At 47.6% G+C, this 17605-nt stretch overlaps 1 protein-coding gene across 1 annotated transcript in view; it reads right to left on the reverse strand.

The window, feature by feature from the left end:
- The window catches only part of VPS4B (vacuolar protein sorting 4 homolog B), a 144447-nt gene that overhangs the window by 45641 nt on the left and 81201 nt on the right, over nucleotides 1–17605 (reverse strand). Inside the window, exon 6 of the mRNA XM_063923019.1 lies at nucleotides 5864–6020. Coding sequence (XP_063779089.1) covers nucleotides 5864–6020 — 157 coding nt within the window. The remainder of the gene's footprint in view (nucleotides 1–5863; nucleotides 6021–17605) is intronic.

Genomic DNA, 17605 nt, shown 5'->3' on the forward strand with positions numbered 1-17605 from the left:
TATCTATTTGAATTACACTGGTCAACACGAATTTTGAGTTTGGGTTCTGCATATCTGATTTTGATTTCTTCCACATTACTAATTAAAGAAAAAATAGTTTTACCCGAAAAAGTTTGCTGCTGTAGCTATCAGAATGAAATCACGGATATTAGGAAAATGTCCCCATTTTTATAACTTTATTGTATGTAAAACAAACAAAACAAAAATAATAAATAAATAATAAATAAATATAATAATAATAAAACAAACTTGTTATGAATTTGAATTATTTATTTACAATATTTTTATTTTATTTTTTTTACAAAAAAACTACTGTAACAGGATATATAAAAATAAGATTTTAAACCTACCGGTAAATCTATTTTTCCTAGTCCGTAGAGGATGCTGCGGACTCCGTAAGGACCATGGGGTATAGACGGGCTCCGCAGGAGATAGGGCACCTAAAAAGAACTTTGACTATGGGTGTGCACTGGCTCCTCCCTCTATGACCCTCCTCCAGACCTCAGTTAGAGAACTGTGCCCAGAGGAGATGGACAATACAAGGCAGGATTTTAGCAATCCAAGGGCAAGATTCATACCAGCCCACACCAATCATACCATGTAACCTGGATCATACATAACCAGTTAACAGTATGAACAAAAACAACAGTAACGGTCCAAGACCGATGTCAACTGTAACATAACCCTTATGTAAGCAACAACTATATACAAGTCTGGCAGAGTTTCCGCACTGGGACGGGCGCCCAGCATCCTCTACGGACTAGGAGAAATAGATTTACCGGTAGGTTTAAAATCTTATTTTCTCTTACGTCCTAGAGGATGCTGGGGACTCCATAAGGACCAGGGGGTTTATACCAAAGCATCCAATTGGGCGGGAGAGTGCGTATGACTCTGCAGCACCGACTGAGCAAACGCTAGGTCCTCATCAGCCAGGGTATCAAACTTGTAAAATTTGCAAAAGTGTTTGACCCCGACCGAGTCGCCGCTCGGTAGAGTTGTAAAGCAGAGACGCCTCGGGCAGCCGCCCAAGAAGAGCCCACCTCCCTAGTGGAATGGGCCTTAACCGAATTTGGTACCAGCAATCCAGCCGTAGAGTGAGCCTGCTGACTCGTATTACAGATCCAGCGAGCAATAGTCTGCTTTGAAGCAGGAGCGCCAATCTTATTGGCCGCATACAGGACAAACAGAGCCTCTGTTTTCCTAATTCTAGCCGTCCTGGCTACATAAATCTTTAAGGCCCTGACTACGTCCAGGGATCTGGAATCCTCCAGGTCACCGGTAGCCACAGGCACCACAATAGGTTGATTTATATGGAACGACGAAACCACTTTAGGCAAAAATTGCGGACGTGTCCTCAATTCAGCTCGATCCACATGAAAAATCAAGTAGGGGCTCTTGTGTGAGAGCCGCCAATTCTGACACTCGCCTTGCTGATGCTTAGGCCAACAACATGACCACCTTCCAGGTAAGAAATTTCAACTCAACCTTGTTAAGCGGTTCAAACCAGTGTGATTTTAGGAACTGCAACACCACGTTCAGGTCCCATGGTGCCACTGGAGGCACAAAAGGGGGCTGGATGTGCAGCACTCCCTTTACAAACGTCTGGACTTCTGGAAGAGAAGCCAATTCCTTCCGAAAGAAAATAGAGAGGGCCGAAATCTGTACCTTAACCGAGCCTAATTTCAGACCCATATCCACTCCTGTCTGTAGGAAGTGGAGAAGACGACCCAAAAGAAAATCTTCTGTAGGTGCATTCTTGGTCTCACACCAAGACACATACTTTCGCCAGATACGGTGATAATGTTTTATCGTCACCTCCTTCCTAGCCTTTATTAAAGTAGGGATGACCTCTTCCGGAATCCCCTTTTTTGCTAGGATTCGGCGTTCAACCGCCATGCCGTCAAACGTAACCGCGGTAAGTCTTGAAATACACAGGGCCCCTGCTGCAACAGGTCTTCCCTCAGAGGAAGAGGCCAGGGGTCTCCTGTGAGCATTTCTTATAGATCCGAATACCAAGCCCTTCGAGGCCAGTCTGGGACAACGAGTATCGTCTGTACTCTTCTTCGTCTTATGATCCTCAACACTTTCATGTTGAGAGGAAGAGGAGGGAACACGTAGACCGAGTCGAACACCCACGGTGTTACCAGTGCGTCTACTGCTACTGCCTGTGGGTCCCGAGACCTGGCACAATACCTCCGAAGTTTTTTGTTGAGGAGTGACGCCATAATGTCTATTTGAGGAGTTCCCCAAAGACGTGTTACGTCTGCAAAGACTTCTTGATGAAGTCCCCACTCTCCTGGATGGAGATAGTGTCTGCTGAGGAAGTCTGCTTCCCAGTTGTCCACTCCCGGAATGAAGACAGCCGACAGAGCGCTTACATGATTTTCCGCCCAGCGAAGGATCCTTGTGGGCTTCCGCCATCGCGACTCTGCTTCTTGTCCCGCCATGGCGGTTCACATGAGCCACTGCTGTGACATTGTCTGATTGAATCAGAACCGGAAGGTTTCGAAGAAAACTCTCCGCTTGTCGAAGGCCATTGAAAAGTCCTTGCATGGAACCTTCCGAAGGGAATGGCCTCGTAGACCGCCACCATTTCCCCCAGAACTCGAGTGCATTGGTGAACTGACACCCTTTTCGGTTTTAGCAGTTCTCTGACCATGTTCTGGATGTCTTGGGCTCTCTCTATTGGGAGGAAGACCTTCATTTGTTCCGTATCCAGTATCATACCTAGGAACGGCAGTCGAGTTGTCGGAATCAACTGTGACTTTGGTAGATTTAGAATCCAACCGTGTTGCTGGAGCACTCTCAGAGAGAGCCCCACACTGCTCAGCAATTTCTCTCTTGATCTCGCTTTTATCAGGAGATCGTCCAAGTATGGGATAATTGTGACACCATGCTTGAGCAGGACCACCATAATTTCCGCCATTATCTTGGTGAAAATCCTCGGGGCCGTGGAAAGTCCAAACGGCAACGTCTGAAATTGGTAATGACAATCCTGTACAGCGAATCTCAGGTATTCCTGATAGGGGCATATATGGGGACATGAAGGTACGCATCCTTTATGTCCAGAGACACCATAAACTCCCCCTCCTCCATGTTGGCTATTATCGCTCTGAGTGATTCCATTTTGAATTTGAATCTTTTTAATGTACAGGTTTAGGGATTTCAGATTCAAAATCGATCTGACCGAACCGTCCAGTTTCGGGACCACAAATAGGGTTGAGTAGTAACCTCTTCACTGCTGGTGCAGGGGAACCTTTATTATCACTTGCTGTATACACAGCGTTTAAATTGCAGCTAACACTACATCCCTTTCCGATGTGGAAGCTGGTAGGGCAGATTTGAAAAATCGGCGCGGGGGCACCTCCTCGAATTCCAGCTTGTAACCCTGGGAAACTATTTCCAACACCCAGGGATTCAGATCCGAACTGACCCAGGCCTCTGCGGTCTCTTATCCGGAGTCTCCCAAGCTTTTCCAAAGAACTCATTTAATTCATGAGATGTGGGAAAATTAATAATCTGTTTTTCCTTAAACATGTGTACCCATGTCTCGGGGACTGAGGGTTCATCCACAATATGCAACACATCCCTTATTGCCACAATCATACACTGAATAGTTTTAGTCACCCTAGGGTGCAATTTTACTTCGTCATAGTCGACACTGGAATCAGAATCCGTGTCGGTAGTAGTGTCTTGTGTTAAGGGACGCGTTTGAGACCCCGACGGGCCCTGTGAGTCGGTCCAATCTGAGGATTGACCGCCTGATGTCTCCCCTAAACCAGCCTTATCAAGCCTCTTATGTAAAGATGCCACACTTGCATGCAACGTATGCCACATGTCCATCCAATCAGGAGTCGGCACAACCGACGGGGACACACCACTCATTTGCTCCACCTCCTCCTTGGAGAAGCCTTCCGCCTCAGACATGTCGACACACACGTACCGACACCCCACACACACAGGGATTTACCTATAAGGGGACAAAACCCCAACCAGGCCCTTAGGAGAGACAGAGAGATAGAGTATGCCAGCACACACCCAGCGCTTAAAAACACTGGAATATACAACCAGATAGCGCTTTTATATGTTTATAATCGTAATCTCCACTCACTGCGTCGCCAAAGTGCCCCCCTCCTCCTTTTTCCAACCTGTGAAGCTCAGCAGGGGAGAGAACAGGGAGCCAGCGTTTTCTCATGCAGCCTCTGTGGAGAAAATGGCTCTGGTTAGTGCTGAGGATCAAGCCCCGCCCACCCGACGGCGGGCTTCGGTCCCTTCATCATATATTAATAAAATGGCGGGGGTCCGCGGATTTACTGTCCCCCAGCCTAATCCACCTTATTTATGGCCAAATCGAGGTTTATTGCTGCCCAGGGCGCCCCCCCTGCACCCTTCAGTGCCTGCTTTGTGTGTGTGACTGGGAGCAATGGCGCGCAGCTTACCGCTGCGCGTTTACCTAATGAAGATCTGATGTCTTCTGCCGCCTGAAGTCTTTTCCTCAATACTCACCCGGCTTCTATCTTCGGCATCTGTGAGGAGGACGGTGGCGGAGCGGCTCCGGGACGAACCCCAGGTGAGACCTGTGTTCCGACTCCCTCTGGAGCTAATGGTGTCCAGTAGCCTAGAAGCAGTGCCCAACTTTACAAGCCAGCTCTGCTTCTCTCTCCTTGGTCCCACGATGCAGGGAGCCTGTTGCCAACAGGACTCCCTGAAAATAAAAAACCTAACAAAATTATTTTTCCACAGAAAACTCTGGAGAGCTCTCTGCAGTGCACCCATTCTCCTCTGGGCACAAGATCTAAATGAGGTCTGGAGGAGGGGCATAGAGGGAGGAGCCAGTGCACACCCATAGTCAAAGTTCTTTTTAGGTGCCCTATCTCCTGCGGAGCCCGTCTATACCCCATGGTCCTTACGGAGTCCCCAGCATCCTCTAGGACGCAAGAGAAAAAAAAGTTTAGAAATGAATATTTTTCATATTTCTTCTGCGATTGTATGGACTTTCTTGTATTAGCCCCCAAATATAACCCCCCCCCATCATACTCTCATTGTATTACCTCTATAACGACATTCAAAGTCCATTACATCTTGATGAAAACGTTCGCCTTGGTCTTCCAAATAGGCACCCATGTTATCTTTTCTGCATTTGCTTGTCTATGCTTAGCTGCCTTTTGCCATGTGACAGGTCAAAGGGTTAGAGCCTCCATTTTTGTTACTACTCAGTTATCTGTGCATGAGTTGCTGACAGGCTGTGTTAAGTCTCCTCTACCCCAGAGACTTCTATCTTATTTCCATGCACAGTTTATTCTCTTATTTGTTACATGTACAGTAAACTACTCTGCAGAACTACAGCTATATTATATGGACAATCATTTCAGTCTGTACTAATAAAAGGTTTACAGTTTCAGAAATCTCATTGTCTGTGCATTGAAAGATGGACATGGTTTAGCTATCTGAATAGTTATACACTGCTTACGTGTAATGAGAGTCAGAATACCACTTACTAAAACACGCTTCTCCTTATATGGACATTCAAAAAAAACTTTCATATTTATTGATCACTGTAAAAAGGGACAAAAGATGTACATGGCTAAAAAATAAATATAAAAAATAAAAAAGGAACAAAAGCAAAGTTTTTTAAAAAATAAACGAAGGTTTTGGTTATTTTTCTATATAGAGAATCAGAAAATAGTCATTAAAATAAAAACTAAAAATTTGTTATTGACCAGTGTTATGTTTTTGTTAAATAGTGTAAATATAACAGTTATGGTAATCAGAGAAATGTGAACATTTACACTCAAAAAATAATAAAATATTATATATGACCCAAAATAATGGTTACACAGGTTTTGAAACATGTTGTACTCACTTTTCACTTTCTCCCAACCATTTTGACACAAGATCTGAGGAAGATATTGAGAAAAATGTGGAGTTGTTTGCCTCAGTAGCCACAGCTTTGGCCAAGTAGGACTTCCCTGTTCCTGGAGGTCCAAATAACAGGATCCCTCGCCAGGGAGTTCTTTTGCCTGTCATATGTTGAAAACATTGATTACATATTAAATGTTACAGGAGCGTGTCCATTTTAAAAAAAAATTACTTCCAGTCCCTATTTAGGGCAAGAGGGTTGATGCAGTAATTACAAACAAAGCATCATTTTGCGAAGAGATGAACAAGGAAAAAAACAAAAAAAGTAAAATTCTGTTTTTATAAATACTCAGACAAAACCTTTAATGGGACCTGTGCTGTATTTAGCAATAGTTATCCTTTCTTTTGACCCTTCTAGCCTATTGTAGTTAGTCTAGCAATGCATTCTGGGCCAAAGAAGCTGCGAGTAGCCATTTTCTATTCTCACATGGACATAGACAAAGACCTATTTCGCTTGGTCCAGCCTGGTCTCACATTCGATGGTGAGTTAGTGACTTTAATTGTGCCATCATAGACTTGTTTAGTCAGCCATGCATGCTAGGTATATTAGTAGCACTGTAACTTACTTTTTGTACATATAATGCCAGTTATGTTTGCATACCTATGTTACATGTACTGTATATGTCTGCTTGCTCTTTTTCACACCCATATGGTAATTGCATCTTATTGTTTAATTTACAGTTTTACCCCTTTCATCACAGTTTTATTACATCATCTCATCATTTATCGCATACATTTAAGATTCCTTTTACTAAATAATAAATGCCATTCTTCAGACATCGCATTTGAATGAGATTATTGTAGAGTAAAAGGCAGGTATACTGTAGGCTTCGAATTTGCTCAAGTAAGTATCTTAGTGAGAGGCTGAACACCCATTTTTTGTGCAAAATACACAAGTCCACGAGTGTTGGCAGGACCTATGTATTTTCGTGTCACTTATTGCGTCCCTAGGGGGCATTTATCACAGATTATGCACATAAATGCCCACATTGGGGATAAACTCCAGTTTATCGTGGCTAATTGGATAGCCCCTGGCAAACTACTTAGATAAGTTCTTGGTAAAGACCAAAGAGAGTATCACAGTTAAGCTGGGTACACACTGGAACGATGCGTACCCAGTCAATATGTTATGATATATCGGACACTGGTTACACATTGCGCAATGTAATGAAGGTCAGGGTGGCATAGCTTCTCCATTACACATTCAGCAGTTGCTCGCGTTATCGCCCGGTTGGCCATGCAGCAGGGCCAACTGCAGGCACCTGCAAAATCGGGAATACACACTGGGCATATCGCTCAATTTGTTTTCCCGAATAAGCTGGAAACTACAAATTGGACAGATATGGTCTCAGTGTGTACACAGCTTAAAAGTGAAAATGGGGTTTTGGCTAAAGAACTAGCATTTGCTTTACAGAGTTTCAGCTTTAGGAAACACAAAATTTCAATGCCTATTGCAACAGAGAGCTATTTATTTACAGTGACTGTAGGTTTATTGGCTATCACTAGAAGCTGTAAAAACATTTGGATGAGTCTAATGATGGGAGTAAATTTAATGTGAAAAAGTGTATGTGGAAAAAAAATAGGATTTTAATTACCTACCTGTAAATCCTTTTCTTGTAGTCCATAAGGGATACTGGGGACACGATGGGGTATAGATGGGGTCCAAAGGAGCCGGTGCACTTTAAATTCTTCAATCAGGGTGTGCTGGCTCCTCCCCTCTATGGCCTCCCCCACAGCACAGTCTAGGAAAAAAACTGTGCCTGAAGGAGATGGACATACTTGAGAGGAGGAAACATGACAAGACAACAAGTGGTGAGAGTAACGAACCAGCACACAGGAGAACCAAACTAGCAACAGCCAGTAAAAATAGAAACCGCAACAGCTGGATCAAATAACTTCACACAAGAACAAAACAAAACTTGCAGGAAAGGTCGAAGCGCCCAGTATCCCTTATAGACTACAAGAAAAGGATTTAGTGGTAGGTAATTAAAATCCTATTTTCTCTGTCATCCATAAGGGATACTGGGGACACTTAGTATGATGGGAATGTCCCAAAGCTCCCAGAATGGGTGGAAACATGATGAGCCACCTGCAGCACCGTATGTCCGAATAGGACATCCTCTGTAGCCAGGGTATCAAACCTGTAGAACTTGACAACGTGTTTGTCCCTGACCGGGTAGCGGCATGGCATACTTTCAAAGCCGAGACAGCACAGGCAGCTGCCCAGGAAGAACCCACCGACCTAGTAGAGTGGGCCTTGATAGACCGAGGAACAGGCAAGGCTGCCGAAGCATGGGCCTGTTGAATAGTAAGCCTAATCCAACACGCAATCTAATTCTTTGAAGCATGACAACCCTTCTTGTGAGCATCATTCAGCACAATGAGGAAAACAGGATTTGCAGACAACAGCTGTCCTCTTGACATAGATCTACAGGGCTCGCAACACATCCAAGGACTCAGGAATTGAGGAAGTGGTCGAAGCCGCCGAAACCACAATAGGCTGATTCAGGTAGAATGCAGAAACCACCTTAGGCAGGAACTGCTGACGAGTCCTGAGCTCCGCTCTGTCCTCATGAAAGACCAGGTAGGGACTCTTGCAGTACAAAGCTCCAAGTTCCGTAACGCGCCTAGCTGAAGCCAATGCTAAGAGCATAACAGTCTTCCATGTAAGGTACTTGTCCTCAACTGACATCAGTGGTTCAAACCAAGAGGATTGGTCAAAACCATGTTCAAATCCCAAGGTGCCGTGGGCGGCGTAAAACAAGGCTGAATGCAAAGGACTCCCTGTAGGAACGTCTGGACTTCGGGCAAAGCAGCCAATTTCTTCTGAAAGAAAATGGACAAGGAGATCTGAACTTTTATGAAGCCCAACCTTAGGCCCATATCCACACCAGCCTGTAAAAAAACACAAAAAGAGCCCCAATTTGAAATCCACAGCCGGATAATTTAGGCCCTCACACCATCAGACGTATCGTTTCCAGATATGGCTTTGACGTGACAGCTTTTCTGTCCTGAATCATGGTTGCATAAACCTAACCTGGAATCCCCTTCTCAGCTAGAAGATTCCGCTCAACTGCCATAAACAAAGCCGCCGTAAGTCCAGGTACACGAACGGCCCTTGCTGAAGAATATCCTCCCGCAGTGGTAGAGGCCAGGGATCTTCTATTGCCATGGCTAGAAGATCCGCGTACAAAACTCTTTGAGGCCAATGAGAATTGGCTGAACTCCATCTATTCTGATTCTTGAGAACCTTGGGGAGTAACGGATTCGGAGGAAACCGGTACATCAGCTGGTAAACCCACAGCATTGTCAGCCCGTCCACTGCCGCCGCCAGATGGCCTCTCATCCTGGAACAGCAGCACCGAAGCTTGTTGTGGAGTCGAAAGGCCATCAGATCGATCTGCGGACAGCCCTACTGATCGGTTATTAGTCTAAATACCTGCGGATGGAGACCCCACTCTCCTGGGTGTAGGTCGTGCCGACTTAGGAATTCCACCTCCCAGTTGTCCACTCCAAGAATGAATATGGCAGATAATGCCCTTGCATTCCTTTCTACCCAAAGGAGGAGTAACTTTTGTCCCTCCCTGCCGATTGATGTACACCACAGCCATGGCGTTGTATGACTGAACCTGAATGGCTCAACCTTGAAGCAGAGGAGACGCCTGTAGCAGAGCATGGTATATCTCTCTGAGTTCCAGTGTGTTTATCGGAAGAATGGCTTCATGGCTAGACCACCTGCCCAGAAACTGTGCCCCTTGGGTCACAGCTCCCCAACCTCAAAGGCTCGTGTCTGTGGTCAAGAGAATCAAATCCTGGATCCCGAAGATTCGACCCTTCAGGAGGTTGGAGGGTTGCAACCACCACAGGAGAGAAATCTTGGCCTGCGGCGAGAGACGCATGACCTGGTGCAGCTGCAGATGCGAACCTGACCATTTCTTCAGGAGATCCAGTTGGAAAGTCCTTGCATGGAATCTGCCAAATTGAATGGCCTCATAGGAGACCATCATCTTTCCTAACAGGGGGGTGCAAAGATGTACCGGGACTTGGTTTGGCTGCAGTACCGCTCATACTAACTCCTGGAGCATCTTTGCCTTGTCCGCAGGAAAGAAGACCTTCTGAACCGTGTCAAAGATCATCCCAAGGAACTGGAGACGCTGGGTCGGCTCGAAGTGGGATTATTTAAAATTTTAGAATCCAGCCGTGACAGCAGGGATGTCGTGCGGCAGATGCTATCCAGCACTTGTTCCTTTGATCTCCCTTTTATCAACAGATCGTCCAGGTAGGGGACAATGTTCACGCCCTGAATCCGCCATCTCTATTCTGAAGACCCTTGGAGCCGTGGATAGGCCGAAGGGTTGCGCCTGGTAGTGTTCGTCCAGCAGAGCAAACCTGAGGTAAGCTTGATGAGGCGGCCACATCGGAATATGGGAGGTATGCGTCCCTTATGTCCAGAGAGACCAAGAACACCCCCTCCTCCAGACCCGAGATCACTGCGCTCAGACACTTAATTTTGAACCAGAAAACCCGCAGATAGGGGCTTAACGATTTGAGGTTCAAAATAGGACTCGCTGAACCGACTGGTTTTGGTAGCACAAAAAGGCTGGAATGCTAACCCTCGCCCCGTTGTTGAAGTGGCAATGGGACAATGACTTGGGTCCGAACCAGTTTTTGAATGGCCTCCTGTAGCACAAGGCGCATGTCCTCTGAAGCCGGTAAGCCTGATTTGAAAAACCTGTGAGGCGGAAAAACTTTCTAACTCCACTTTGTAGCCCTGGGAGATCAGGTCTTTTACCCAAGCATCATCTCCAAATGAGGCTGAAGAATCTCAGACGAGCTCGAACCCCAAGATCGCCCATGGGCAGAGGGACACAGTCATGCTGAGGGATTTGAGGAGACAGAGCAGATACCCTGGTCCTGAGATCGTGTGGTGGCAGGCTTACGTGATTTACCTCTGGAGTCTCTTGCCACATTTGAGGAACCTCTGGCTTTTCCCTTAAACCTTGCAGTCCAAAAGGACTGCAGTGAAGGCCCCATGTAAAAGCGCCTAGCCGGTGGAGCTGCAGACGGGAGGGAAGTGGATTTTCCAGCGGTAGCCTTCGAAATCCAAGTGTCTAACTCACCTCCAAACAGCCAGTCTCCTGTGAAGGGTAAAGCCTCCACACTCATTTGACTCTGCATCTACCACCCACTGACGTAGCCACAATGCCCTGTGTGCAGAAACCGCCATGGTAGAAGTACGAGCATTTATAACGCCAATGCCTTTCATTGTTTCACAGAGGAAACGGGCAGATTCCTGGATATGCTGAATCAGCGTCACCATTTCAGCCAGCGACTTATCCCCAGTTAGGCCCTCCTGAAGGTTACCTGCACAGGTATGAATGGCGCGAGTCACCCAACAGCCTGCAATAACAGGCCTATGGGAGGATCCAGCCGCAACATAAATAGATTTCAAAGTGGTTTCTGTTTTTCTGTCCACAGGTTCCTTTAAAGGCAGTAGCCCCCGGTACAGGAAGCACTATCTTTTTGACAGGCGTGATACTGAAGCATCTACAACAGGGGGGAGTCTCCCAGATCTTCCGCCCCTCATGAGCAAAAGGAAAAGTGGCAACCAGCTTCTTTGTCACCTGGAATTTCTTGTCAGGAGTAGCCCATGGCTCCCTGAAAAGATCACCCAGTTCCTTTGAATCAGGAAACGTGACCAGCACTTTTTTCTGTGCAGAGAAAAATAGGATTTTAATACCTACCAATAAATCCTTTTCTCTTAGTCCGTAGAGGATGCTGGGGACTCCAAAAGGACCATAGGGTATAGACGGGATACGCAGGAGACATGGGCACACTATAAGACTTTGAATGGGTGTGAACTGTGGCTCCTCCCTCTATGCCCCTCCTCCAGACCTCAGTTATGGGAACAGAGCCCAGAGGAGACGGACATTTCGAGGAAAAGGATTTTGTTAAACTAAGGGTGAGATACATACCAGCTCACACCACACCGTACAACATGGCATTTAACTAAACCCAGTAAACAGTGTGAACCAAACCCAATCAGCAAGTCTGACCCATACCAACACAACCATTGTGTAACACAAGCAATAACTATATACAATTACTGCAGATAGAGTCCGCACTGGAACGGGCGCCCATCATCCTCTACGGCAGGCATTCCCAACCACGGTCCTCAAGGCACACCAACAGTGCAGGTTTTAGTTATATCCAGGCTTCAGCACAGATGGTTAAATCAAAATAACTGAGGTACTAATTAAGTCACCTGTGTTCAAGCCTGGATATCACTAAAACCTGCACTGTTGGTGTGTCTTGAGGACCGCAGTTGGGAATGCCTGCTCTACGGACTAGGAGAAAAGGATTTACTGGTAGGTATTAAAATCCTATTTTCTCCTTCGTCCTAGAGGATGCTGGGGACCTTGGGGTTTATACCAAAGCTCCAAACCGGGCGGGAGAGTGCGGATGACTCTGTAGCACCGATTGAGCAAACATGAGGTCCTCATCAGCCAAAGTATCAAACTTGTAGAACTTTGCAAAGGTATTTGATCCCGACCAAGTAGCTGCTCGGCAAAGCTGTAATGCCGAGACACCTCGGTCAGCCGCCCAAGATGAGCCCACCTTCCTAGTGGAATGGGCCTTCACCGATTTCGGTAACGACAATCCTGCCGTAGAATGAGCCTGCTGAATCGTATTACAGATCCAGCATGCAATAGTCTGCTTAGAAGCAGAAGCGCCAACCTTGTTGGCCGCATACAGGACAAACAGCGCCTCCGTTTTCCTCACCCGAGCCGTTCTGGCTACATACATTTTTAAAGCTCTAACCACATCTAGAGACTTTGAATTAGCCAAGGCCTCAGTAGCCACTGTCACACGCCAAAGGCAGCGTTTGCCGTGCTTACCCCTGCGTGCCTGCTGGTCTGTGTTGCGGCCTCCGCCTTCGGTGGTCCACGGGCTCTGGCGTCTGGCTGGCGCGGCGGTTCCCCGGGGCAGGGGCGCTGCCATGACACCCGGCATCACGTGGACGGGGAGCAGGTGACGTCAGACTGTTCCGCCAATCCAGTGGAGGCGGGAGATTCAAAGTCAGACGCCGGGCAGAGCCTCGACGCCTGAGTATCGTCTTTTCCCCTGAAGTGGATGCCAGTGCTCTTGTTCCTGGCGTGTCTCTCTGTGGTTGTACTCCAGTGTCTCCGGCAATTCCAGGTGCCAGTTGCTGTACAGTTTCCAGCGTTCCCAGCGGCTGGTGTGTTCCTCTGCGGTCCAGTCACCAGCGCTTCTCGGAGTTAGCGTGGGCTGCGGGCTAAACACCGCTCTCAAGTTCTACAGGTCATCAGTGTCTTTAACCACCGCTCTCAAGTTCTACAAGTCATCAGCGTCTTTAAACACCGTTCACAAGTTCTTCAAATCCTCAGTGTCTTTAAAACCTCACTCACAAGTTCTACAGTCACCAGTATCTTTTACATCGCTCACAAGCTCTTTAATCCCCAGTATCTTTATAAAGCATCGTTCTCAGTGTCTTTCACCATCACTCACAAGTACTTAATTTATTAGCATCTTTAACATTGCTTACAAGTTCTTCTATAGGCCTGGACATTCTCCCATAAGTTCCCTCGCTGCTATGTGACATTGTGTTGCTCCCTTCCTGCAATAAAGTTCTTCAATATTTTCACCAAGCCTTACTGTCAGAGTCCTGTATGAGGAAGACCTATATCAGGCCATCCCTGTTCCGACCCAGTTGTGGTTCCTCTTCCCTACCATCGGAAGAACCCCCGAGTTCACAACACCCCCAACCTAGGTCAGTGACAGCCACAGGCACCACAATAGGTTGGTTCATGTGAAACGAAGAAACCACCTATGGCAGAAATTGTTGACGAGTTCTCAACTCCGCCCTATCCTCATGGAAAGTCAGATCGGGGCCTTTGTGAGACAAAGCCGCCAATTCGGACACCCGCCTTGCGGACGCCAAGGCCAATAGCATGACCACTTTCCAAGTGAGAAATTTCAACTCAACCTTTTTGTAAAGGTTCAAACCAATGTGACGTAAGGAACTGTAACACCACATTAAGATCCCACGGTGCCACTGGGGGCACAAATGGAGGTTGGATGTGTAGTACGCCTTTCACGAAAGTCTGTACTTCTGGAAGGGAGGCTAATTCCTTTTGAAAGAAAATTGATAAGGCCGAAACCTGCACCTTAATGGAGCCTAACTTCAGGCCCGCATCCACACCTGCTTGCAAAAAGTGGAGAAAACGCCCCAGCTGAAATTCTTCCATAGGAGCCTGCTTGGATTCACACAAAGACACATTTTCTCCAAATACGGTGATAATGCTTCGCCGTTACTTCCTTTCTAGCTTTAAGTAGAGTGGGGAGGACTTCCCCGGGAATACCCTTCCTAGCTAGGATTTGGCGTTCAACCGCCATGCCGTCAAACGCAACCGCGGTAAGTCCTGGAACATGCACAGCCCTTGCTGTAACAGATCCTCTCTTAGAGGAAGAGGCCAGGGGTCTCCGGTGAGTAATTCCTGAAGATCCGGATACCAGGCCCTCCGTGGCCAGTCTGGAACAACGAGTATCGCCTGAACCCTTGTTCTTCTTATGATCCTTATCACCTTTGGAATGAGTGGAAGTGGAGGGAACACAGACTGACCGAAACACCCACGGCGTCACTAGTGCGTCCACTGCTATTGCTTGAGGGTCCCTTGACCTGGAACAATATGTCTGAAGCTTCTTGTTGAGGCGAGACGCCATCATGTCTATTTGAGGAAGTCCAACGACTTGTCACTTCTGCAAAGACCTCTTGATGAAGACCCCACTCTCCTGGATGGAGATCGTGTCTGCTGAGGAAGTCTGCTTCCCAGGTGTCCACTCCTGGAATGAAGACCGCTGACAGAGCGCTTGCATGTTTTTCCGCCCAGCGAAGAATCTTGGTGGCCTCCACCATTGCCGCTCTGCTCTTTGTTCCACCCTGGCGGTTTATGTGCGCCACGGCTGTGATGTTGTCCGACTGAATCAGGATGGGTAGGCCGCGAAGAAGCTGTTCCGCCTGCCGCAGGCCGTTGTAGAGGGCCCTTAACTCCAGCACATTTATGTGCAGACAAGCTTCCTGGCTTGACCATTTTCCCTGGAAATTTTGTCCCTGTGTGACTGCTCCCCAACCTCAGAGACTCACGTCCGTGGTCACCAGAATCTTGGATGACAAACCTGCGACCCTCTAGAAGGTGAGAACTTTGGAGCCACCACAGGAGATAAACCCTGGCCCTGGGGGACAGACTTATCTTCCGGTGCATCTGCAGATGGGACCCTGACCACTTGTCTAGCAGGTCCCACTGAAACGTTCTTGCATGGAACCTGCCAAACGGAATGGCCTCGTAGGACGCCACCATTTTCCCCAGCACTCGAGTGCAGTGATGAATAGACACTCTTGGTGTTTTCAGAAGTCCCTTTACCATGTTCTGGATTTCCTGAGCTTTTTCCAACGGAAGAAAGATCCTCTGCAGTTCGATGTCCAGAATCATACCCAAAAACAACAGCCGAGTTGTCGGAATCAACTGTGACTTTGGGAAATTTAGGAGCCAGCCATGCTGTTGCAGCACCTGCAGGGAGAGCGCAACTTTTTTTTTAGTAACAGCTCATGTGATCTCGCCTTTATCAGGAGATCGTTCAAGTACGTGATAATTATAACCCCTTGCTTGCGCAGGAGCACCATCATTTCCACCATCACCTTGGTGAAAATCCTAGGGGCCGTGGAAAGACCAAACGGCAACGTCTGAAATTGGTAGTGACAATCCTGAACAGCGAACCTCAGATACGCCTGATGAGGAGGATATATGGGGACATGTAGGTAAGCATCCTTTATGTCGACTGACACCATAAAATCCCCCCCCCTTCAGACTGGAGATTACCGCTCGGAGAGATTCCATCTTGAATTTAAAACTTTTCAAATACACATTGAGGGATTTTAAGTTCAAAATCGGCCTGACCGAGCCATCCGGCTTCAGGACCACAAACAGGCTTGAATAAAACACTTCTCTCCGTTGTGACGGGGGTACCTCGACAATGACTCACTGTTGACACAGCTTTTGTATTGCCGTACACACTACCTCTCTTTCCGGAAGAGAAGCTGGCAAGGCCGATTTGAAAAATTGGTGTGGGGGCACGTCCTGAAACTCCAGCTTGTATCCTTGGGTCACAATTTCCAGCACCCAAGGATCCAGGCCCGAGAGAACCCAGACCTGACTGAAGAGCCGAAGACGCGCCCCCACCGGTGCAGACTCCCTCAGGGGAGCCCCAGCGTCATGCGGTGGATTTGGCAGAAGCCGGGGAGGACTTCTGCTCCTGGGAGGCTGCCACTGCTGGCAATCTTTTCCCTCTTCCCTTACCTCTTGCCGCAAGGAAGGATGATCCACGTCCTTTCCGGAATTTCTGCGACCGAAAGGACTGCATCTGATATGGGGGGGGGGGGGTTTCTTTTGCTGTGGAGGAACAAATAGGCAGAAAAGAGGACTTACCCGCGGTAGCTGTAGAAACCAGGTCCGCGAGGCCATAACCAAACAAAACTCCACCTTATAGGGCAAGCAGGATCCTTAAGGGTCGCCATTTCAGGAGACGGTAGCGCCACTTTCTTGGACAATCGCGCCAGAGCTTTGTCTACCGTGGGTGTTGGCCCCCACCCAACCCTATCCTGAGAAGGAAACGGGTATGCCATAGCAATTCTCCTGGGAATGTGCCACCTCTTGTCTGGCGTTTCCCAGGCTTTTTCAAAAAGGGTAGTCAGTTTATGAGAGGGAGGAAACGTTACCTCCGGTTTCTTCCCCTTATACATACAGACCCTTGTCTAAGGGACAGTGGGGTCTTCCATGATATGTAACACGTCCTTTATTGCCACAATCATGTATTGAATACTCTTAGCCACCTTAGGATGCAACTTAGCCTCATTATAGTCGACACTGAAATCGGATTCCGTGTCGGTATCGGTGTCGGCTATCTGGGTAAATTAACATTTTTGGGACCCCGAGGGGGCCGGAGTGAGTGGTACCACTTCTCCCATGGATTGTCTCCATGCTTGGTTCTGAGACTCAGATTTGTCTAACCTCTTGTGCAACAAAGCCACACTGTTATTCAACACACTCCACATCTCAACCCAATCCGCAGTCAGCGGTGCTGACAGAGTCACTCCTTCATTCTGTTCAGCTCTCACACTAACCTCCTCCGGGAAAGAGCATTCAGTTTCTGCCATGTCGACACACACGTACAGACACCCCCAAACACACTGGGCTAAAGGGGACAGACCCACAGTAAGGCCTTTCAGAGAGACAGAGAAGGAGTTTACCAGCTCATACCCAGCGCCACACCGGTCTGAAAAAAGCACAATGCCCCAGAACTATAAGCGCTTGTTTATATAAACAACCAACACCAATTTTATGTGGCCCCCCCCCCCTTGTTTGTAGCACCCTGTTACTTGACAGCAGTGAAGGGCCAGGAGCAGCGTCTCTGCAGCAAGCTGTGGAGAGAAAATGGCGCTGGTCAGCGCTTCTGTCCTGCTATTAATTCTACTGGCGGGGGTCTCCTAACAGTGTCTATTCACTGTACATAGCTGCCAGTCCCTATAAATGAAATTTTTATTGCTGCCCAGGGCGCCCCCCTGCGCCCTGCACCCATGCAGTGCCTGTGTGAGTGGGAGCAATGGCGC

The sequence above is a fragment of the Pseudophryne corroboree genome, chromosome 5, assembly GCF_028390025.1.
Source record: "Pseudophryne corroboree isolate aPseCor3 chromosome 5, aPseCor3.hap2, whole genome shotgun sequence".
In the NCBI taxonomy this organism is placed as follows: Eukaryota; Metazoa; Chordata; class Amphibia; order Anura; family Myobatrachidae; genus Pseudophryne; species Pseudophryne corroboree.